The sequence below is a fragment of the Aquarana catesbeiana genome, linkage group LG08 (assembly GCF_042186555.1).
Source record: "Aquarana catesbeiana isolate 2022-GZ linkage group LG08, ASM4218655v1, whole genome shotgun sequence".
NCBI lineage: Eukaryota > Metazoa > Chordata > Amphibia > Anura > Ranidae > Aquarana > Aquarana catesbeiana.
The window spans coordinates 280,180,739-280,205,568 of NC_133331.1; the positions used below are offsets into that span (position 1 = coordinate 280,180,739).

Sequence of the window (24,830 nt, forward strand, 5' to 3'; positions counted from 1 at the left end):
CAAAACAGAGCCCTTAAAAAACTTGTTTTTTTATTACAAATTAAAATAACACTTACATGGATCCAAATATAAACAGCATAATATCAGTATTACAAAGTTTTCAACCAATAAAATGGCCGCGCTCTGCTCCGAAATGTGAAGACCTCACATGCCAAAGCTTTACCCTATGCGTTTTGTCATCCAAAAATAGATAGATGTGCAACCTTTGGGGTCTCTACTTTCTTTCATTCAAGGGGATTACACATTTTTCTCCCCCTATTCAGCCTCCACTCAAACCATAGGGTGTAAACCTAGTAATCTCACTGCACCCATTTATACCTATTTGGAACATTTCCTTGAGGTGTTATCCCGTGGGGTAATCTTTCCTGTGGCCATCACTTTGTTTTGAAAAGTCATCCAGTTTATCAGCATTGTCTTGTAAGAAACCCCATTTAGGCTTTCACAAAGTCAAAGTTGTTCTAAGACCAAGGCCTTCCTTTTTGCCCAGTGGGATCTCTGCTTTTCACCTTAATGAAGATACTTTGTTGTCTTCCCTGTGCCCAGTACCATTTCAGGAGAGCTCTCTCCATTGGTAATGACTAAGCGCAGATGAAGTGTGCGAAACGCGTCTACCCAGCATTCTGATTACTGTAGTTTTTGGGATGTCCAAATAAAAATGATTTTGATCTACAGCGGTGTGCGGCCATTTCTTTTAATTTCATTATGTGCGGAGGCGAGTCGAGGCAAGCACCTACTGGATCATTAGGCTTCCTGATCTCACCTGGAGCGGCGGGTGTGTCTTTTTCCAGAGCTATCTCCATTGCCTGGATGAGGCGAAGGCTGAGTTTACCTCTTGGCCACTGCTTCGTTTAGGCGTATAACCTGTTTTCAATGCTTTAAAAACCTTTTTAACTCATCAGTTTAAGAGTAAGGCTCAGTTCACTCTACCGCGACCTGGAAGTAACAGTGCCACTTTGCCAGACGACTTAAGTGCGACGTTAGTGGGACTTTGAAGCAACTTCAGGGAATGCCTGGGTAATCTTCCTGTAATGTTGGATCAAAATCACATCCATTAAGATGAGGATTCAACTTGGAGGCGACTTCCACAAGTTGGATAGTTTTTTAGGGGGGTAGCAATATAGCTGCATTGTCTCAGCTCCTCGGGGAGGTCCCGGCGAGTTGGTCCATAAGATTAGGAGGTAAGGGAATAAGTGGGTGTGGGGGTTTATAGTTTGTTTTTCTTTTTGGGGGGGGGGGGGGTTGGGAGTGTTAGCACTGCGATTTTTGAATATATTGTTGATGTGCCATTTATTCCCCTTTTTTACATGCTTAATAAACTTAACCACTTGCCGACCAGCCGCCGTCATTATACTGCGGCAGATCGGCACGTTCTCGCCAGCCGTCGTAGCTGTACGTCGGCCCTTTAAGCGGGGATAGCAGGCGCACGCGTGCTGCACTGCAGGGACCCGGTGCGCATGGCTGGTGATCACAGGCCAGAACAGGGATGTTCTATAAGGAGAGGAGAGACAGATCATGTGTTCCTACTAGCTAGGAGCAAAAATCTGTCATCTCCTCTAGTCACTCTGATTCCCCTACAGTTAGAACACACATGAGGGAACACAGTTAACCCCTTGATCGCCCCCTAGTGTTAACCCCTTCCCTGCCAGTGACATTTACACAGTAATCAGTGCATTTTTATAGCCCTGATCGCTGTATAAATGTCAATGGTCTCAAAAATGTGTCAAAAGTGTCCGATCTGTCCGCCATAATGTCGCAGACCCAATAAAAATCGCAGATCACCACCATTACTAGTAAAAAAAAAAAGAGAAAGAAATTACACTTCGCTACAATATAAAGTAGTGAGTTTACAGCTTGTATAACAGTGTAAATTTGCTGTCCCCTCAAAATAACTCAATACACTGCCATTAATGTCTAAACCGCTGGCAACAAAAATGAGTAAACCCCTAAGTGAAAATGTACAAATTGAGCCCAATTAGCCATTTTCCCTCCCGGTGTCATGTGACTCGTTAGTGTTACAAGGTCTCAGGTGTGAATGGGGAGCAGGTGTTAAATTTGGTGTTATCGGTCCCACTCTCTCATACTGGTCACTGGAAGTTCAACATGGCACCTCATGGCAAAAAACTCTGAGGATCTGAAAAAAAGAATTGTTGCTCTACATAAAGATGGCCTAGGCTATAAGAAGATTGCCAAGACCCTGAGACTGAGCTGCAGCACGGTGACCAAGACCATACAGCGGTTTAACAGGACAGGTTCCACTCAGAACAGGCCTCGCCACGGTCGACCAAAGAAGTTGAGTGCACGTGCTCAGCATCATATCAAGAGGTTGTCTTTGGGAAATAGACGTATGAGTGCTGCCAGCATTGCTGCAGAGGTTGAAGGGGTAGGGAGTCAACCTGTCAGTGCTGAGACCATACGCTGCACACTGCATCAAATTGGTCTGCATGGCCGTCGTTCCAGAAGGAAGCCTCTTTTAAAGATGATGCACAAGAAAGCCCGCAAACAGTTTGCTGAAGACAAGTAGACTAAGGACATGGATTTCTGGAACCATGTCCTGTGATCTGATGAGACCAAGATAAACTTATTTGGTTCAGATGGTGTGAAGCGTGTGTGGCGGCAACCATGTGAGGCGTACAAAGACAAATGTGTCTTGCCTACAGTCAAGCATGGTGGTGGGAGTGTCATGGTCTGGGGCTGCATGAGTGCTGCCGGCACTGGGGAGCTACAGTTCATTGAGGGAACCATGAATGCCAACATGTACTGTGACATACTGAAGCAGAGCATGATCCCCTCCCTTCAGAGACTGGGCCACGGGACAGTATTCCAACATGATAACGACCCCAAACACACCTCCAAGACGACCACTGCCTTGCTAAAGAAGCTTAAGGTAAAGGTGATGGACTGTCCAAGCATGGCTCCAGACCTAAACCCTATTGAGCATCTGTGGGGCATCTTTAAACGGAAGGTGGAGGAGCGCAAGGTCTCTAACATCCACCAGCTCCATGATGTTGTCATGAAGGAGTGGAAGAGGACTCCAGTGGCAACCTGTGAAGCTCTGGTGAACTCCATGCCCAAGAGGGTTAAGACAGTGCTGGAAAATAATGTTGGCCACACAAAATATTGACACTTTGGGCCCAATTTGGACATTTTCACTTAGGGGTGTACTCACTTTTGTTGCCAGCAGTTTAGACATTAATGACTGTGTGTTGAGTTATTTTGAGGGGACAGACAATTTACACTGTTATACAAGCTGTATACTCACTACTTTACATTGTAGCAAAGTGTCATTTCTTCAGTGTTGTCACATGAAAAGATAGAATAAAATATTTACAAAAATGTGAGGGGTGTACTCACTTTTGTGAGATACTGTATCTGAAAATTTAACAATCCTGATGTACTGACGGGCTATCTCCTTTCTTGAGGCCCGAAAACGCCAGGACAGTACAAATATCCCCCAAATTACCTTTTTGGAAAGCAGACAGTCCAAGGTATTTAGTAAGAGACATGACACATTTTTTGAAGCTGTAATTTCTTGTCACAATTTTTGGGAAAATGTTTTTTAAAAATGTTTTTTTTTTTTTTCAACATTTAAAAAAAAAATTTTACATACTGGCACCAGTGCAGTACAGCGTCATCATATAACTGGTGTGGTGGTGACCAGAGACACTGACTGGTGACAGTATGTAAAAAAAAAAAAAAAAAAATTATTTTGAATGTAACAATTTTTTACATTTTTTTTTTTTTTCACATACTGTGACCAGAGCAATGCGGTGTTGCCATAGTAACACTGTACCACTCTGGGGAGTTGAACAGTTGATTTTTTTTACATACTATGCTTGCTTATAGCAGTGAATTTCACTGCTATAAGCAAATATTTTTGCTTTTTGTATTGTTGTGATTAGCTATGATTGCCCACAGCTAATCACATGATACAAATGGGCTGCGATTGGCCCTGTCTGTATGTGATCACTGTGACCAATTATAGCTAGTAACACAATTGTATACAACGATCGGTACACTGATCAGTCGTCTGCTGTGTCCAGGGAGCACAGCGGGTGACAGATCACGCTGGAGCGTGGCCCACATGAGCGTTCTAGAGAGGATGTCATATGATGTCCTCACAGAACAGAATAGGGTTCTCGCCGGTCCGTCATTTTACAATGGCGCGGGGGGAAGAAGTTTAAGTACGGTAAAACTAAAGGCAAAGGGATACTTTAAGCTGGCCATAGATGGATTCAAAATTTGGCCAGTTTAGCAGGGACCAGACGAATTTCGAGAAGTTGGTCTAATGACCGACTTCTCATGAACGGGCTTGCTGGAAAATTATTGTCCAATCAGCACCGCAGCCATTTGGCTGCAGCAATGATCAGTATATCTTGACAGTAAAGGAGTCCCAATTATCGGAATACAATAACACAGCGTAGAGGAATCCTCCATCCACCTCGCTTGTGTGGACTGTTTAATCCATTCAGCTTTTTTCAATCAGCCTACTGGCTGATAAAAAAAAACTGATCCTTGTATCACAAGCTTTAGTGAATTCTTCAGGTAAAAAACTAAAAATGACCAACATAACAAACAGCGGGTGTTGTGCTGGCACCTCCCTTATTAAACTCAGGGTGCATCTTGTACTAAGGTCCACACTCTCTAATGATCCTTAGTGTTCCCTAAAAGCTCCCACAATGGATTTCTTAATGAGAGGCGTGGCTTTTGGGTAGGCAGTGCTTAGCCTAAAACTGGGCCCTTTAATTATCTAGCTCTGCCTAGGGTCCAGCAGTTCCCTGGGCACACTGATATCGGCTTGAGCATTACCAAAGCTACTCGTATGCACTCTTAAAACTTTTCTGCCTTAACACCCTCACCCTCTTGACAGCAGCTGAAACAGAGATGTAGATGAACTTTGGTAAACATTATAACATGTATGGAGAACATTTATTCACCTCTCCATTCCCCCTCCCATGCTGGCAATAGGGACAGGTACCTCTACTAAAACCTACAACAGTAATTTCAGATAATGAGCAAGGGGGGCACTTTAGGTCTCGCTCCATCTTCTGCGAGGGTCTAAAAAAAGACCAAACTACAGCTAAGTCCCATATTTCAGGCTCTAAGGCAGTGTTTCTCAACTCCAGTCCTCAAGGCACACCAACAGGTCATGTTTTCAGGATTTCCCTCAGATGAAACGGCTGTGGTAATTACTAAGGCAGTGAAACTGATCAAATCACCTGTGCAAAATAGTGGAAATCCTGAAAACATGACCTGTTGGTGCGCCTTGAGGACTGGAGTTGAGAAACACTGCTCTAAGGAATAGGGGTTATTTTTAAACAACATATTAAGTAGAAGGTTTCAAGAAGCTATACAGGATAATCTGTGATTTTTAAAAAAAAATTAGTGTGAATTACTCACCTGTGCTAATCTCTACAGGAACGTCCTCCTCTTTAATCCTCACATGGTCATCTTCCTCTTCATTACCTTTGACATCTATCCGAGTGCCTCTGGTGTCTGTGAATAAAGACGAGAGTGAAGCCCCCTGTACTGAGATGTATGAGAGACCCCAGAGAGTGTGTGTGTGGGGGGAGACTGGTCACGTCTCTTGGCTGGTAACACACAATGACATGTGATCTGAGGAGGGGAGCCGGAGTCTAATAGAGGCTGATGTCTCCTGACTCCCCCACTGGGCACATACTGTCTCCCCATTACTGTCTACTGACAGAGGAGGGGGGAGAAGAAGAGATTGTTGTTGTGACTGAACAAGGAGAATCTGGGACTCTTCTCTGGATTTAGTGTTTATTACTCACCTGTGCTGATCTCTGGAGGAACTTCCTCATCCTTACATGGCTCATCACCCATCACATACAGATCCTCGTCTTCATCTTTTACTTCAAACTGAAGCACATTTTCACCCTTAAAATACAACATAAAACACAATAGTATGTGATTCACTAAGTAAAAATCCAACTGATGTAGACTTTTGCTAAGAACTTCTGTTCCATTTACCTGATCCTCCTGAGGGATCTCCTGATGTTCCTGTGTGGAGTCCCGGGAATACAGAGGACGGGGACATCTCTCTGGAGTATTTCTGCTACTGGATCCACCTGTAGTTAACACACACACAGATTGAATACATTGTTTCTATGTCTTTATATCAGAGGATGTGTGTATCTAGGTGGATCCTCAATACTCTTCTCTCCTTTACAAGAAATGACATTCTCCTCTTACCTGGTGATGTGAGGGGCGGCCGGTTCTCCACCATGGCATCCTTGTACAGAGCCTTGTGTCCTTCTATATACTCCCACTCCTCCATGGAGAAAGGCACATTGCTAATTGGACACCTTATAGGAACCTAACACACACAATGATACAGTCACTATCGAGACACATCACTTGTCTGTTATTGGATAATGTCCCAGAATTCCCGGCACCGCTCACCTCTCCTGTCAGCAGCTCAATGATCTCACTGGTGACTTCTTCAACCTTCTTGTTATTCTTTTTCAGAGATTGAGATGGAAGGTCTGTACTGAGGCTTTGATTCTTCTTCATGTTGGTTGCCACCAAACCATTCGATAACTTGAAGGCTATATAATTCTATAGTCGAAGCACAAACACCAAGTTATAACACCATAAACATTGTAAATGCTTTAAAAGTTCTCTGGTTAAGTCTGTGATGTCATGTGGCCTCCCAAAATCTCACTTACCTCCCTGGTCAGGTCTGTGTTTTATTCATAGAGATAAGAGTGATGTCATGTGACTACCAAGAATCCTCCTCAACTCTCCAGTCAGGTCTATGTTGTATTAACCACTTGCCGACCGCCTACCACATATTTACTGTGGCAGGTTGGCTCTATTGCGTGAAATCACGAACCTGTACGTCACCAATATCAGTCCAGGCACCGCATCTTCCCAAATCTGGGAGTCTGGATCCGCCAGGTGCCTGGACTGATAGACGTCTCAGCCTCTCAGTGAGCTGCTGAGACAGCCGCTGCCTGCCCCTCCACAGCTTAGCACTCCAGTGAGAGAAGAGGAGTAGAGCAGGAGAGCTGCCGATTGACAGGCAGCAGCTCTCTGCTCGGGGAGCTGATGGAACTGAGCCATCGGCGATGTTCGATGGCTCAATTCTTAGTGCAGAGATGCCAGGAACGTGAGATGCAGCATCGAAGCTATGCTGCATCCAGCTAGGTAAGTATAAATTGGGGGAAAAACAAACCCATACTTCTCTTTTAAGTGGGTAAAACCTTCCGGGGCTGAAGTGGTTAATAGAGATAAGAGTGATGTTGTGTGACCTCCCAGAATCCTCCTCATCTCTATGGTCAGGTCTGTTTTATTCTTAAAGATATGAATGATGTCATGTGACCTCCCAGAATCCTCCTCACCTCTCCAGTCAGGATGGGTTTTATTAAAATAGAGATAAGAGTGATGTCATATGACCTCCCAGAATCCTCCTCACCTCTCCGGTCAGCAGGTAGATGATCTCGAGGGTGAGGTTTAATATCCTCTCGGACATGTGACCCTGCTCTTTTTCCATACTTGGCAAGTCATCTATTTAATGGCCTTTCCTGGTAAATGGTTTTGCATTCAACTAAAGTTTAACAATCTTGATGGCTGAAACAAAAAAAAAAAAACATATACATGGAGAAGTCAAACACACATAAGTTTAGATCCCACTAAATAACCCAGAAGAAAACAAAATATGGTGAAAGTCCTCATACTGAATAGTAATGACACAATAGTCTTAATATGCCCGGACTGAGAGTAGTAAAGAATACCTGCTCTCTGCTGGCACCATTGAAAGCTGAGCTGCCGAAGGAGTGTAAAAGCTGGCACAAAGTGCCTCCTCCAAAATTCCTGTAGGGCTGAAACTTAAGAATGATTTTTAGTGTATATTTGCATGCAAGTATGAAAATCTCATAACTGACCAATCCCAGAGGATTCTGTATATCACTGTAGTATTCGCCTCTAATACAGTGATAGTGATTTTTGGGGTCCAATGCTGATCAGTTGCCCTTTTGCATAGTACCCACAGAGGATTGCTCGCTTGGCACTGCTGCCATTCAAAGAACACTTTATGCGGCCTTTGATACTGTTGACCACCCGCTCCTTCTCAATAAACTCCATTCCCTTGGCCTCCAAAATTCTGCTCTATCCTGGTTCTCTACATATCTATCACAGCGCTCCTTCAGTGTTAACTACAACTCTGTGTCCTCCTCTCCATTCCGCAGAACATTTTTAAGATTAGTTAGGTGGTGCCTAGAATTCTACTTTAAGGGGTTAAAACAGGCAGTGAGGAGGCAATATAACACCTCCTTGTCTGTCAAATGCAACACAAGTGTGAAAGAGGCCTAAAAATTAAACTGCGTAGCAGCATAGAAAGATCTGATATCTTTCCATGATACGCGAAGTGGCGCAGTGCGCGATGATACATGAGGTGGCGCAGTGCAAGGTGATACATGAGGTGGCGCAGTGCGCGATGATACATGAGGTGGCGCAGTGCAAGGTGATACATGAGGTGGCGCAGTGCAAGGTGATACATGAGATGGCGCAGCGCAAGGTGATACGTGAAGTGGCGCAGCGCAAGGTGATACGCGAAGTGGCGCAGTGCGCGGTTATATGCAAGGTGGAGCAGTGCAAGGTAACATGCAAAGTGGTGTGGTCCGAGATAAAATGTGAGCTGGTATAGTGCAAGGTGATATGGAGATGGCACAGTGTGAGGTGATGCGCAAAGTGGCGTAGTGCGCAATGATACACGAGGTGACGCAATGCAAGGTGATATGCGGGGTGGCGTAGTGTAAGGTGATATGCGGGGTGGCGTAGTGCGAGGTGGCGTAGTGTGAGGTGATATGCGAGGTGGCGTAGTGCGAGGTGGCGTAGTGTGAGGTGATATGCTAGGTGGCGTAGTGCGAGGTGGCGTAGTGTGAGGTGATATGCTAGGTGGCGTAGTGCGAGGTGGCGTAGTGTGAGGTGATATGCGAGGTGGCGTAATGCGGGGTGGCGTCGCGCGAGGTGATATGCGGGGTGGCGTCGCGCGAGGTGATATGCGGGGTGGCGTCGCGCGAGGTGATATGCGGGGTGGCGTCGCGCGAGGTGATATGCGGGGTGGCGTCGCGCGAGGTGATATGCGGGGTGGCGTCGCGCGAGGTGATATGCGGGGTGGCGTCGCGCGAGGTGATATGCGGGGTGGCGTCGCGCGAGGCGATATGCGGGGTGGCGTCGCGCGAGGCGATATGCGGGGTGGCGTCGCGCGAGGCGATATGCGGGGTGGCGTCGCGCGAGGCGATATGCGGGGTGGCGTCGCGCGAGGCGATATGCGGGGTGGCGTCGCGCGAGGCGATATGCGGGGTGGCGTCGCGCGAGGCGATATGCGGGGTGGCGTCGCGCGAGGCGATATGCGGGGTGGCGTCGCGCGAGGCGATATGCGGGGTGGCGTCGCGCGAGGCGATATGCGGGGTGGCGTCGCGCGAGGCGATATGCGGGGTGGCGTCGTGTGGGGTGGCGTAGTGAGCTGATATGTGGTGTGGCGTCGTGTGAGGTGATATGCGGGGTGGAGTAGTGTGAGGTGATATGCGGAGTGGCGTAGTGTGGGGTGGCGTAGTGTGAGGTGATATGCGGGGTGGCGTAGTGTGGGGTGGCGTAGTGTGAGGTGATATGCAGGGTGGTGTAGTGTGGGGTGGCGTAGTGTGAGGTGATATGCGGGGTGGCGTAGCATGAGGTGATATGTGGGGTGGCGTCGTGTGGGGTGGCGTAGTGTGAGGTGATATGTGGGGTGGCGTAGTGTGAGGTGATATGCGGGGTGGCGTAGTGTGAGGCGATATGCGGGGTGGCGTAGTGTGAGGTGATATGCGGGGTAGCGTCGTGCGAGGTGACATGCGGGGTGGCGTCGTGCGAGGTGACATGCGGGGTGACATGCGGGGTGGCGTCGTGCGAGGTGACATGCGGGGTGGCGTCGTGCGAGGTGACATGCGGGGTGGCGTCGTGCGAGGTGATGTCGTGCGAGGTGACATGCGGGGTGGCGTCGTGGAGGTGACATGCGGGGTGGCGTCGTGCGGGGTGGCGTCATGCGAGGTGACATGCGGGGTGGCGTCGTGCGAGGTGACATGCGGGGTGGCGTAGTGAGAGGTGACATGCGGGGTGGCGTAGTGAGAGGTGATATGCGGGGTGGCGTAATGCGAGGTTATATGCGGGGTGGCATAGTGCGAGGTGATATGCGAGGTGGCGTAGTGTGAGGTGATATGCGGGGTGGAGTAGTGTGAGGTGATATGCAAGGTGGCATAGTGTGAGGTGATATGCGGGGTGGAGTAGTGTGAGGCGATATGCGGAGTGGCATAGTGTGGGGTGGCGTAGTGTGAGGTGATATGTGGGGTGGCGTAGTGTGAGGTGATATGTGGGGTGGCGTAGTGTGAGGCGATATGCGGGGTGGCGTAGTGTGAGGCGATATGCGGGGTGGCGTAGTGTGAGGCGATATGCGGGGTGGCGTAGTGTGAGGCGATATGCGGGGTGGCGTAGTGTGAGGCGATATGCGGGGTGGCGTAGTGTGAGGCGACATGCGGGGTGGCGTAGTGTGAGGTGATATGCGGGGTGGCGTAGTGTGAGGCGATATGCGGGGTGGCGTAGTGTGAGGTGATATGCGGGGTGGCGTAGTGTGAGGCGATATGCGGGGTGGCGTAGTGTGGGGTGGCGTAGTGAGCTGATATGTGGTGTGGCGTAGTGTGAGGTGATATGCGGGGTGGAGTAGTGTGAGGTGATATGCGGAGTGGCGTAGTGTGGGGTGGCGTAGTGTGAGGTGATATGCGGGGTGGCGTAGTGTGAGGTGATATGCGGGGTGGCGTAGTATGAGGTGATATGTGGGGTGGCGTAGTGTGGGGTGGCGTAGTGTGAGGTGATATGCAAGGTGGCGTAGTGTGAGGCAATATGCGGGGTGGCGTAGTGTGAGGCGATATGCGGGGTGGCGTAGTGTGAGGTGATATGCGGGGTGGCGTAGTGTGAGGCGATATGCGGGGTGGCGTAGTGTGAGGCGATATGCGGGGTGGCATAGTGTGAGGCGATATGCGGGGTGGCATAGTGTGAGGCGATATGCGGGGTGGTGTAGTGTGAGGCGATATGCGGGGTGGCGTAGTGTGAGGAGATATGCGGGGTGGCGTAGTGTGAGGCGATATGCGGGGTGGCGTAGTGTGAGGCGATATGCGGGGTGGTGTAGTGTGAGGCGATATGCGGGGTGGCGTAGTGTGAGGCGATATGCGGGGTGGCGTAGTGTGAGGCGATATGCGGGGTGGTGTAGTGTGAGGTGATATGCGGGGTGGCGTAGTGTGAGGCGATATGTGGGTGGCGTAGTGTGAGGTGATATGCGAGGGGGCGCAGCATATTTTTCCACATAACAGCACCCTGCCAGCTGCCATGTCTGAGCATTTCTGCGCTACGTGGCTTTTAGGTGCTGTATGTACAACAAACCGCCATTTATGAATGAGGAACAGCCATAAACCCCCTCTATAATGATATTCATCTATAGAGACCCCAATAAACCAGAGGAGGCTAAGAGCAGAGCCTGCTGACCCCTGACTAAAGAGGACACGTGACCTGACCCACAACATCACATGACCAACCCCTCCATCCAGTCCACACACAGTGCTGGGACCCCCTTCTCTCAAAATAAGAAAACATTATTACCTCCTCACTGGGAACACACTCTCTTCAATCCTACATCCCCCACAGGAAATTCCCAGTCCTCCAAACCCTTTTGGGATACAAAAACATGGCCGCCTACAGCAGTGAGGACACTTTTCATTACGTATAAAACACAGAACCGTTAGAAACATTGTAACTTTACCAGAGAGCGGTAAAACGTTATTGCAAACCATTGATCCTCCTTGTCTATCTCTAGTCCAGTAAGTGAAATTCTCTGCCCGAAAAGCAAAGAAGATATAGGCGACAACAAAATGGCGAGAGAAGTTCTTACAGGAGGAGACGTCGCTATAACAACCCGGAAGAGGCCTGGAAGGCGTGGAACGCAAAGATCGGAAGTGTGGGAGCCACAGAACGGAAGTGACAGGAGAGTAGTGGGAAGAGGACAGGCAGGTGGTGAAGGAAGGGGAGCTGTTGCTTTATAGTGCAACAAGATGATTCATATCATATGATAGTAGTTAATGTATTTGTATTGAATCAGGTAAACATTATATATGTATATACTTACACACACTTTTTTTCCGTATTCAATATTAATACATTATTTACTATTATAAGATATGAATCATCTAGTTCCACTATAAGCAATAGCTCCCCAACCTTCACCAGCTGCTATATATATATATATATAGATATTATATCTATATATATATATCTATATATATATATAGATATATATATATAGATATATCTATATATCTATCTATATATATAGATAGATATATGTATATATAGAGAGATATGTATATCTCTCTCTCTCTCTCTCTCTCTCTATATATATATGTATACACACACACTCACTAGCCACTTTATTAGGTACACTTTGCTAGTACCGAGATGGACCCCCTTTTGTCTTAGTTCTTCATGGCATAGATTCAATGCGTTGAAAACATTCCTCAGAGATTTTGCTCCATAGTGATATGATAACATCACGCAGTTGCAGCAGATTTGTCGGTTGCACATCCACCATGATGCCAATCTTCCGTTCCACCACATATAGTTACATAGTAGGTGAGGTAGAAAAAAAACACAAGTCCATCAAGTCCAACCTATGTGTGTGATTATATGTCAGTATTACATTGTATATCCCTGTATGTTGTGGTCGTTCAGGTGCTTATCTAAAAGTTTCTAGAAACTATCAATGCTCCCCGCTGAGACCACCGCCTGTGGAAGGGAATTCCACATCCTTGGCGCTCTAAGGGCCCTTTCACACTGGGGCGGTTTGCAGGCGCTAGTGCGCTAATAATAGCGCCTGCAAACTGACCCGAAAGTGCTGCTGCTTTGTATCCAGTGTGAAAGTCATGGGGGCTTTCACACTGGAGCGGTGCGCTAGCAGGACGGGAAAAAAAGTCCTGCTAGCAGCATCTTCGGAGCGGTCAAGGAGCGGAGTATATACCGCTCCCTCATCGCTCCCGCCCATTGAAATCAATACCGCCGGAAAAGTGCCTCTGCAGAGGTGCTTTGCGGTGGTTTTTAACCCTTTCTCAGCCACTAGCGGGGGGTAAAACCGCCCCGCTAGCGGCCGAATACCGACGGTAAAGTGCCGCTTACAATAGCGGTGCTTTACCTCCGACGCCACCCCCGCCCCAGTGTGAAAGGGGCCCTTACAGTAAAGAACCCTCTACGTAGTTTAAGGTTAAATCTCTATTCTTTTCATTTTAATGAGTGGCCACAAGTCTTGTTAAACTCCCTTCCGCGAAAAAGTTTTATCCCTATTGTGGGGTCACCAGTACAGTATTTGTAAATTGAAATCATATCCCCTCTCAAGCGTCTCTTCTCCAGAGAGAATAAGTTCAGTGATCGCAACCTTTCCTCATAACTAAGATCCTCTAGACCCTTTATTAGCTTTGTTGCCCTTCTTTGTATTCGCTCCATTTCCAGTACGTCCTTCCTGAGGACTGGTGCCCAGAACTGGACAGCATACTCCAGGTGCAGCCGGACCAGAGTCTTGTAGAGTGGGAGAATTATCGATTTATCTCTGGAATTAATCCCCTTTTTAATGCCAATATTCTGTTTGCTTTGTTAGCAGCAGCTTGGCATTGCATGTCATTACTGAGCCTATCATCTACTAGGACCCCCAGGTCCTTTTCAATCCTAGATTCCCCTAGAGAATCTCCCCCCAGTGTATAGATTGTATTCATATTTTTGCCACATCCCAAAAATGCTCTATTGGATTGAGATCTGGTGACTGTGGAGACCATTGGAGTACAGTGACCTCATTGTCATGTTCAAGAATCCAGTGGTGAGATGATTGGAGCTTTGTGACATGGTGCATTATCCTGCTGGAAGGAGCCATCGGAAGATGAGTACACTGTAGTCATAAAGGGATGGACATGGTCAGTAACAATACTCATGTAGGCCGTGGTTTTTAAATGATGCTCAGTTGGTACTAAGGGACCCAAAGTGTGCCAAGAAATTATCTCCCACACCATTACACCACCACCAGATCCAAGGCAGGATGGATCCATGCTTTCATGTTGTTTACACCAAATTCTGACCCTACCATCTGAATGTCGCAGCTGAAATCGAGACTCATCAGACCAGGCAACATTTTTCCTTCTATTGTCCAAATTCGATGAGCCTGTGCAAATTGTAGACTCAGTTTCCTGTCCTTAGCTGACAGGAGTGGAACCCGGTGTGGCCTTCTGCTGCTGTAGCCCATCTCCTTCAATGTTTGATGTGTTGTGCGTTCAGAGATGGTATTCTGCATACCTTGGTTGTAACCAGCGGTTATTTGAGTTACTGTTGCCTTTCTTTAATCTCAAATCAGTCTGCCCATTCTCCTCTGACATCTAATATCAACAAGGCATTTTCATCCACACAACTGCCACTCACTGGATATTTTCTCTTTTTCTGACCATTATCTGTAAACCCGAGAGATGGTTGTGAGTGAAAATCCCAGTAGATCAGCAGTTTTTGAAACACTAAGACCAGCCCGTCTGGCACCAACAACCATGCCACGTTCAAAGTCACTTAAATCCTCTTTCTTTTGATGCTCGGTTTAAACTTCAGCAAGTCGTCTTGACCACATCTAGATGCCTAAATGCACTGAGTTGCTGCCATGTGATTGGCTGATTAGCAAATTATGTTACCAAACAATTGAACAGGTGTACTTAATAAAGTGGTCGGTGAGTGAAAGTATACAGTATACTGTATATATAGTCCATTTATGGTGGGCAGCGTAGTACAATCTTCCCCTGCCTCCCTGGGTTCAGTTCTTCAGGTTCCCCTTTCTCCATCTAGGCCATCTTGTCATTTAAAGGGACCCTGTCAAACCTCTAAACCAAGCAAAGGTCGGTTCCCAGCAAAAGAAGAGGTAATAATGCTCAGCTCTCTGACAGCCCATGTCTTTTACCTTCCTTGTATTCCAGCTTCTTTATGCCTGTTTAGAATTTGACACTTCTGGGAGTGTCAGATTTCTGTGTTCCCCCACAGCATGCCATGGTTCCTTCCAGTGATCTGGATTTTTCTGCACAAAAACAATGCAGATCACCACTAGGACAAACAGAAAACAATTGTTTCCTATGTGCCCCTGTTCACACTACAGCACTGGTGTGATGTGCAAAGACTTAATGGAGTGCACATTTGTACACTTTCAATAGTGTTTTTTTAAGAATTTTTTTATTCACATTTTTCAAAATACATCAAAAGTGAGTAATGAAAAGCGGCAAGTGGTTGATTTGAAAACATCATTGGAATTTTTTTTAAGTGTAAACAGCGCATCACACTGACTCCTCACCCCCTAGCAAAAGGGGTAACTGCCCACACACAAATTCGGGGTGCTTTGCCATGTGGGTAGTGTAAACAAGTCCTTACATCACTGCTGAGTCTTTTTGTGATGTATGTGTTGGGGGAAGGAACCGGTGCATGGTGGGGACACCAGCATATGACACTCCCAAAATTATTGAATGCATAGGGCCTTGTTTAGGTCCCTTTTACACCAGTGGACCAATCAGGTACACCGATTGGACCACCCATTGTTCTCTATAGGGCGGCGGATGTCAGCGTACATGTGTCAGCTAATACCCGCCGGCATCTAATCTGGTCCGCTAAAAACAGACAGATGGGTATCTGTTTTCAAACCATCCGGTGGATCAGATTGGATGACCATCAGATGGAAATAGACAGGCAGTCTATTTCCTTCTGACTGCCCCATAGAAATTACAGTGCCTTGAAAAAGTATTCATACCCCTTGAAATTTTCCACATTTTGTCATGTTACAGCCAAAAGCGTAAATGTATTTTATTGGGATTTTATGTGATAGACCAACACAAAGTGGTACATAATTGTGAAGTGAAAGGAAAATGATAAATGGTTTTCATAATGTTTTACACATAAATATCTGAAAAATGTGGCGTGCATTTGTATTCAGCCCCCTTTGCTCTGATACCCCTAACTAAAATCTAGTGGAACCAATTGCCTTCAGAAGTCACCTAATTAGTAAACAGAGTCCACCTGTGTGTAATTTAATCTCAGTATAAATACAGCTGTTCTGTGAAGCCCTCAGAGGTTTGTTAAAGAACCTTAATGTAGAAACAGCATCATGCAGACCAAGGAACACACCAGACAGGTCAGGGATAAAGTTGTGGAGAAGTTTAAAGCAGGGTTAGGTTATAAAAAAATACCCCAAGCTTTGAACATCTCATGGAGCACTGTTCAATCCATCATTGGGAAATGGAAAGAGTATGGCACAACTGCAAACCTACCAAGACATGGCCGTCCACCTAAACTGACAGGCCGGGCAAGGAGAGCATTAATCAGAGAAGCAGCCAAGAGGACCATGGTAACTCTGGAGGAGCTGCAGAGATCCAAAGCTCCATGACTAATAGTTGTCCACAGGACAACTATTAGTCATGGACTCCACAAATCTGGCCTTTAGGAAACTGCAAGAAAAAAGCCATAAGAAGTCCCGTTTGCAGTTTGCGAGAAGCCATGTGAGGGACACAGCAAACATGTGAAATAAGGTTCTCCAGTCAGATGAGACCAAAATTGAACTTTTTGGCCTAAAAGTAAAACGCTATGTGTGACGGAAAACTAACACTGCACATCACCCTGAACACACCATCTCCACTGTGATGGTGGAAGCCAGGCCCGGACTGGGACAAAAAATAGGCCCGGGCAATCTAGACTGGGCAGCCAATTTTCCAGCAACCGCCCGTTCGCAAGGGCGCTTGGTGACGGGATAATCATGGAGTCAGTCCTCCACACTGTAATTTAATGGGGCACTGTGATATAAAGGGGACTGCACTGTAAAGGAAACTGTAATGATTACAGTCCCCCTTTACAGTGCAGTTCCCTTTTCATCACAGTGCCCCTACCAATCACAGCCCCTCTTCACAGTGCACCTAGCAGTTATGCCCTCCTTTGTCTCTCTAATCACAGTGGCCCCTTTTATTCTCTGCCTCCCCTGCACAGTCCTACCTTTGGCAAAGAAGAGGCAGGATTCAACCTGTGTGTTCACTACCGGCTCTCCCACCCCTCCAACGATGTCATCCTATCAGCAGAGTAGCCTTTATCCTTTTTTATTTTTCACTCATATTTTTCTCTTATTTTCCTCTCCTTTGTCTCTCTTTTTCTGTTTATTTTTTCCTTTTTTCTCTCTTTCTCTTCTTTTCTCTTTATATATCCCCCCTTTTTTTCTATCCGTTCTTCCCTCCTTCCCCTCTTCTTCTCCCTTTCTTATTTCCTTTTTGCCGCCATTCATCTTTATCTATTCTGTGTCCTCCATTACTCCTTGATCTGCCTTTTCTCGTTTACCTGTTTTACTTCTGTGTCTCCTTTCCATGTATGCACTCCCGATCTGATGGCTTCACTTCTCTCTGTGCACTTACACTTTTCATGTTTACGGTCTCCTTCACTCCCCTTGGTTTTTTGAATGGATGTAATCTGCCTAGGTGGGCAGGGTCTCCTGACGTCATACGTTTCCATGACATCAGCGGCCCCAGCCCTGGCAGCATCCCCCGTTGCCTAGCTATCGCCGGCCCCAGTGCGGACATCGATCGCTGTTTTAATTGGATCCAACCTGCTGCCTAGCAACCACGGATCCCTGCACTCAGTGTACAGATCTCCGGCTCCTCCTGCCCCTGCTTTGCTGATAAGATGACATCGTCGGCAGGGCAGGAGAGCTTGGAGAGGATACACAGGCACGGCCGCATAGCGGGGGGTAAGTGGCGACCGCGGCCTGTGTTAACCTTCTCCAGGCTGCGGTCGCCGCTTACTTCCTGCTGTGCGGCCCGGTCATCAACAGGCATCTCGAACCGTGGCCAAGAGGTTGAGCCTGGCGGCCCCGGCCCACCGGGGAAATGCCCGGTGTACCCTATGGCCAGTCCGGGCCTGGTGGCAGCATCATGTTGTCAGTGGCCATGTGGCCAGAGTTGATAGGAAGATGGATGGAGCCAAATACAGGGCAATCTTAGAAGAAAACCTGTTAGTCTGCAAAAGACTTGAGACTGGGGCGGAGGTTCACCTTCCAGCAGGACAACGACCCTAAACATACAGCCGAAGCTACAATGGAATGGTTTGGATTAAAGCATATTCATGTGTTAGAATCTCCCAGTCAAAGACCAGACCTAAATCCAATTGAGAATCTATGGCAAGACTTGAAAATTGCTGTTCACAGACGCTCTCCATCCAATCTGACAGAGCTTGAACTATTTTGCAAAGAAGAATGGGCAAAAATGTCACTCTCTAGATGTGCAAAGCTGGTAGAGACATCCCCAAAAAGACTGTAATTGCAGTGAAAGGTGGTTCTACAAGATATTGACTCAGGGGGGCTCAATACAAATGTACACCACACTTTTCACATATTTATTTGTAAAAAATTTGGAAAAACATTTATCATTTTCCTTCCACTTCACAATTATGTGCCACTTTGTGTTGGTCTATCACATAAAATCCCAACAAAATACATTTACGTGTTTGGTTGTAACATGACAGAATGTGGAACATTCATACTTGTTCAAGACACTGTAACTGGCTGCGGACACGGACCTGTCATCCGCCTTCACAATGGGGATCAGCGGAGCAGGTGGATCCACTTGGACAGGTTCCATTCTGTCCGAAAGGGGCCTTACAGTTGCAGTGTGTGTGTGTGTGTGTGTGTGTGTGTGTGTGAGGGGGGGGGGGTCAGTAAAAACACAAGTTGAATGGAGCTGTACTACAACCACCCCAACACTGCATCAAAAAAAAGCCCTAAGAGAATGATGAAGGCTACAGTGGTGGAAAGGAGGGAAGGCGGTGAGCACATGTGCCCTGCATCAAAATCTCAAAATCATACCATAACGAATGAATTTGGAATTTAATTTTGTTCCTTTCATTATGCTATGATTCAGTGATTCTGATGGATCCACCTCCATCCAACCCAAATAGAATGCGTAAGTAATCTCCCGAAATAACGAATTAACACGGAATATAGCCAATCTTCCAAAATAACTTCTGAAAATTTGAATCAATCTGGAACAACAAATATACGAAACTAATCCAAATCTACAAAACAAATTCCGAAAATGAACCATTCTAATGAATATGATGAAACAAAATCATTCATTCAATGAAGGAAACCGAAACTCCGTTCAAGGATGCACCGAACCCCTGCTGTGAGCCGCAGCAATAGTATGAACCCAAAGCAGGGGTCTCCAAACTTTCTGAACAAAGGGCCAGTTTACTGTCCATGAGGATTTAGGAGGGGCAGATTGTGGCTAGTGGGATTAGAAAGTGCCCCATCATTGGTTTTAGTGGACGAAACAGTGGCCTATTGTTGGTATCAATGGTGCCCCATTGTTGGTATTCAAGGTAGGAATGATGCCCCATCATTGGTGCCTGTGGAAGGAATGGTGCCCCGTCATTGGTGCCTGTAGGAGCAATGGTGCCCCATCATTAGTGTTTGTGGGAGGAGTGGTGCCCCATCATTGGTGCCCGTGGGAGGAACAGTGCCCCGTCGTTGGTGCCTGTAGAAGAAATGGCACACAGTACATCATGCATTAAATACAGTGCAAAGGCTGTACAAAGTGAGCAACAAATGCAGATCTTACTACAATAATAGTAATATAGGTGCTCGGGCTACAGATATAGCTAAAGAGTCTGACCTCAACAGGAGGTATGGCCTGTCACCCCACCTGGGTTCACACTTTGAGCAGGCTTTCCGCTAGATTGTCAAAGAGTAGCCCAGCTCAGACCTTAGTGAGGGTCACTGGAGGGACATAGTAAGTCCTATTAGAGCATTATCATTAATTATTAACAGAGATGTAACTCCTTTATTCGTACAGAGGGGTTCCCGCATACCAAACACACCAAAGTGAAGAGCTCAGTCTATTCTATTGAATGCTTTGGGGATGATCACAATTGTCATTAGGTTACACCACCATTTGGCAATATATTTGTTTCAAAATATCAGTAAGTACTAGTTATGTCTCATAAATGTGAGGAGGAGTATTTAGAGGTTCTCCAGATCTCCCAATGTTTATGGAAATTCGGGGGTTCTTCTTTCTGTGTAGGCAAGCATTTTTTCCATTGTATATTGAGCATTTACTCTAGAGATTACTTCTTCAACTTTGGGGGGCGATTGTGAGCGCCATTCTTTTGCTGTTGATATACGTGCTACAAACAATATGTGGGTGACTACTTTCCTTACTAGTGGGGGGAAATTTTCGATACCAAGGTTTAGTAATGTGAATGCAGGATCCAGGACATAATTTAAGTTAGTAATATCAAGGATGAGAGATTGAACATTCCTCTAAAAGGACTGTATAACCTTACAGCTCCAGAATATGTGGAGTAGACTTCCTGTAGCCTGACATTCTCTCCAGCATAGTGATGAGAGATTTGGGCTCATCTTGTTCAAGCGTAAAATACCATCTGTGTAATGCCCCGTACACACGGTCGGACATTGATCGGACATTCCGACAACAAAATCCTAGGATTTTTTCCGATGGATGTTGGCTCAAACTTGTCTTGCATACACACGGTCACACAAAGTTGTCGGAAAATCCGATCGTCCTGAACGTGGTGACGTAAAACACGTACGTCGGGACTATAAACAGGGCAGTAGCCAATAGCTTTTGTCTCTTAATTTATTCTGAGCATGCGTGGCACTTTGTGTGTCGGATTTGTGTACACACGATCGGAATTTCTGACAACTGATTTTGTTTTCGGAAAATATTATCGCAAGCTCTCAAACTTTGTGTGTCGGAAATTCCTATGGAAAATGTGTGATGAAGCCCACACACGGTCGGAATTTCCGACAACAAGGTCCTATTACACATTTCCATCGGAAAATCCTATAGTGTGTACGGGGCATAAGAGTTTTTGTGCGTTATCCCAGTGGTCTACACATGCTGAGGATTTGCTATTATATTTTATGGCTGTGTGCCATCGATGCAAAGGTTATTCTTTTTGTAAGTCCTGTTCCCATTTTACCATGTTGGGTAGTTTAGGAATTTATGTATATGGGGGTGGCAAATTTGTAAAACAGGGATATTCCCTTGCAATTTGTTGAGGATTTAGTGAGCAGAAAATCCCATAGAATCTGTGGGATTTCTATTAGTCGGATCGGGTTGGAACTTGAATAGTGATGTATTTGGTACAGTCTATATCTATCTACTTCGCTCTGCTCAGCCAAGTCAGTTGTGGAGAATTATACACCCTGTTTCCTCCATGGATCCAATAACCCTTTATATACTGTAAATTGGGTTTTTTGCAACTGCAGCCTGACCAAAAACAAAATACTTAAAGATACCTCCATCCTTGCTAATGAGGAAAGTGTCAGGGTCTGTGTCAGGATCACTTAAGTGCTCCTGCTCCTCATTCCAGCATCCGGGTTTTGGCTATTGCATTCTCCCGGTCTGTGTCCACCCGCTAGCTGATTGATGTGGTCAGTCACCTGATATAAGCAAGCCAATCGCTCAGTCCTTTGTTTGTGATAGCGAATGATACCTGTGTTGTTCCTGATTGAGCTCCCTGTGTGTCTGCCCTGCTTTACTAGTTTGGATTTCCCTGTGTATGACTTTGGACAGGATGATCAAACTATTCCTTGAACTCAGTCGGCCTTTTACCTGGACTGTCATTTAATCACTACCAGTCTGCTAACTGCAAGTATCTCTTGGCTTTGCTCAGTTCGCATCTGCCCTAGGTGTGGTGGCCAGGCACTATAGCATTGTGTATAAGTCCTGGGGGCAACCAAGTATGGTAGGCCTGCTTGCCTTAAGGGAAAGAGGGCTGCTATAGGTGAAGCACACAGTAGATAGCTATAGTGTCTGCCACCTGCGTTGGGGTAGACATGACAGTCTACATCCCTTTAGCTGTGATTTCCCCTTGGGACTATGTCACCAAGAAATGCTGCAGGGGATGTTCAAAATCTGACTTGTATCTTAGTGCAGACTACTGGGAAAATCAGTGAGCCAAGCAGAAAATGACATATCTGGGAGGACGTTATGTACACCATCTGTGTACAGAATGCCCCTAGGTTGCAATATTGCATTTCACAGAAAATTACAGCGGCTGCAGATTGAAAAGGAAAGGTCATTTTTAATAACATTCAATTACAATATGACTTGTGTAGCAAATGTATATGCTATATTATTTTTATTTGCTATTCTTTCCCCACAAAAGTGGAGTTACCCTTTAAATAAGGTTCTAAGATTCCCCAACTCTTTTTTTTTAAATCAGGTCATTTTATTGCTTATTTTTTTTATCAACAAATAAACAAGTACAAAACCAGATATACATCCCAGGTCCCCCATTTTGCCATTAGGTGCAGTACAGGTAAGTTACATTGGTGTTATATCATAACATAGGGAGAGATTTACCAAAACTGGAGCACTCGGAATCTAGTGCAGCTGTGCATGGTAGCAAATCAGGTTCTAGCTTCACCTTGTTCAATTAAGCTTTAACAATAAACCAGATTTTGCACTCTCCAAGTATAGTAAATAACTCCCATTGTCATTTTTATCGAGGTTTGCAAATTTGTACCGCCAATCGCTTACAGAGATAAAAGCCCTGTACAGCTATATACCGTATAGGAAGATTCTGAGCTACACAAACTACAAATGAAAACTAGAGTCTGACCTATCCTCCATGAGAAAAAACAAGTATGATTACATATTATCATATCTGTATGATAGCTTATTAGAAATTTTTACAACTAGAGACTAGTTTGACGTACAGTGTGAGTGTTCTTTGATGTTTAGTGAGCACCAAGGCCCAGACAGTACTGACTTATTGTAACAATCTAACAAGGGCTGTCAGCCCAGGAACCGATGACCATGGGTTCCAAAGTTCTTCAAACTTCTGAGGGCAGCCCCTATATCAGGAGTACTGAATGCACGAAGGTCCAGTCGGTAACATTTTCCTCCTACAGAGGTCCGAATCTCATTTCTGTTCTGTGACTCAGATCCTTCACATCACAGCTCCACCCCCTCTTGACATCAGTGTCTTCAGTCTTCTCCTTCATATCACAGATCCCCGCCCCATTTCATAACATCAGACTCCCTTGCAATCAAGGTCCCCCCTCACATCACAGTCCCCCTTGTAATCACAGATCCCCCCCCAATCTCACAGCTTCATCCCCTGCTCACATCAGAGCCTCCCCCCTTACATCACAGCCCCCATTAAAACACTGCTCCCCTTGCAATCACGCCCCCCCCTCCTCACATCTTAGTCTCCCTTACAATCACAGTCCCTTTATATCTCAGGCTCCCTTGCAATCTCAGCCCCCATCCCCTCCTCACATCACAGCCCCCCTTCTTCACAGCCTCCCCCATTGCAATCACAGCCCCCCCCTTCTCACATCATAGCCCCACATTCACTTTACAGCCCCCCTTACATCATAGTTCACCTTGCAATCGCCCCCCTCCTCCTCACATCACAGCCCCCTCTCTTACATCACTGTCCCCCTTGCAATCACAGACCCCACACCCCCCATCTCACAGCTTCCTCCTCTCCTCACATCTCATCCCCCCATTAAAATACAGCTACCCTTGCAACCACGCCCCCCCCCCCCCCTCCACACATCATAGCATCCTCTCCATACAACACAGCCCCTTCCCTCACATCAGTCACCTTGCAATCACAGCCCCCCTATCCCATCTAACAGCTCCACCCCCCCCCTTGCATCACAGACCCCCCTCTCATATCACAGTCCCCCATTAAAACATTGTCCGCCTTGCAATTACAGGTCTCCTCATCTCTTCACAGAGGCCGGGAGATATGGCAGATCCGCACAGAGGATGGCAGCTGCCCAGCTGTCTATGTTAACAAACAAGTAACTGCTTGCTAGGGCCACCTTGCATCTTAGCAACTCACCACACGCTTGGCAATTTGAAAGTTGGGCAACTCCTCTTCCCCGTTTAGACTTGCCATATCTCATGCCCCCTGCCTTGATGTGAGGTTGACAGCAGCGGTAGGCGGGTGAGGATACACAGGAGAGAAATCCACTCAGGCTGCCAAGTGGTGCCACTGTGGTCCAGACAGTCACTTGGTCCGTGTCCACACCCTGGTCTGCCATTTAGTGACACCTGCACTATATTGAAAAACTAATTTTTCTTTGGAAAATCGCAGACATTTTAGACTAGTTCATGCTTCCAATCTGATTGCAACACTCCATATAGACATGATTTGACAAATTGCATGTGGAGAAACTCTACTAGTCTTAATGCCACTGAATATTTTTGTGATGAACTAGAATATCAACTATAAACCAGGTGCAACTTCAGTGCTTGATCTCACAAATGCTCTTTTGGCTGAATGGACAGAATTCTCACAAACACACTCTGAAAGCCTTCCCAGAAGAGCAGAGGCTGTTATAGCCGCAAGGTGAGAAAGGGGGAAACTCCACCGTATTGCCATATTTTGGAATGGCATTCCCAACAAGATTATATAGGTGTGATGGTCAATTGCTTAGTCTACTTGTAGTTCTGCTTTAAAGTTTGTATAGATCTTCTCATGTTTAACCATAAATGATTTTCTACGAGAACCTCTCCATCATACACTACTTATAAATGTGCCCCTGTTACAAACTATATGAAGTTTTGCGCTTTTAGAATAACTTGTCCCACATTCCGATGTGGATTATGGTTTTGCACCCGTACAAATCCTCTGTTGTAAGATGAGATGGTTTTTAGTGAAAAAACATTTCCCTCATTCTGAACACGAATACGGCTTCTCTCCAGTATGAA

At 46.2% G+C, this 24,830-nt stretch overlaps 1 protein-coding gene across 1 annotated transcript in view; it reads right to left on the reverse strand.

Annotated features, from left to right (window-relative positions):
- Positions 1-24,830, reverse strand: part of LOC141106753 (uncharacterized) — a 51,042-nt gene that overhangs the window by 18,791 nt on the left and 7,421 nt on the right. The window contains exons 9-14 of the mRNA XM_073597679.1: positions 7,436-7,532; positions 6,421-6,576; positions 6,211-6,334; positions 5,989-6,086; positions 5,790-5,895; positions 5,398-5,493 (exon numbers count right to left, since the gene is read on the reverse strand). Of these exons, the coding sequence (XP_073453780.1) occupies positions 5,398-5,493; positions 5,790-5,895; positions 5,989-6,086; positions 6,211-6,334; positions 6,421-6,576; positions 7,436-7,532 (677 nt within the window). The remainder of the gene's footprint in view (positions 1-5,397; positions 5,494-5,789; positions 5,896-5,988; positions 6,087-6,210; positions 6,335-6,420; positions 6,577-7,435; positions 7,533-24,830) is intronic.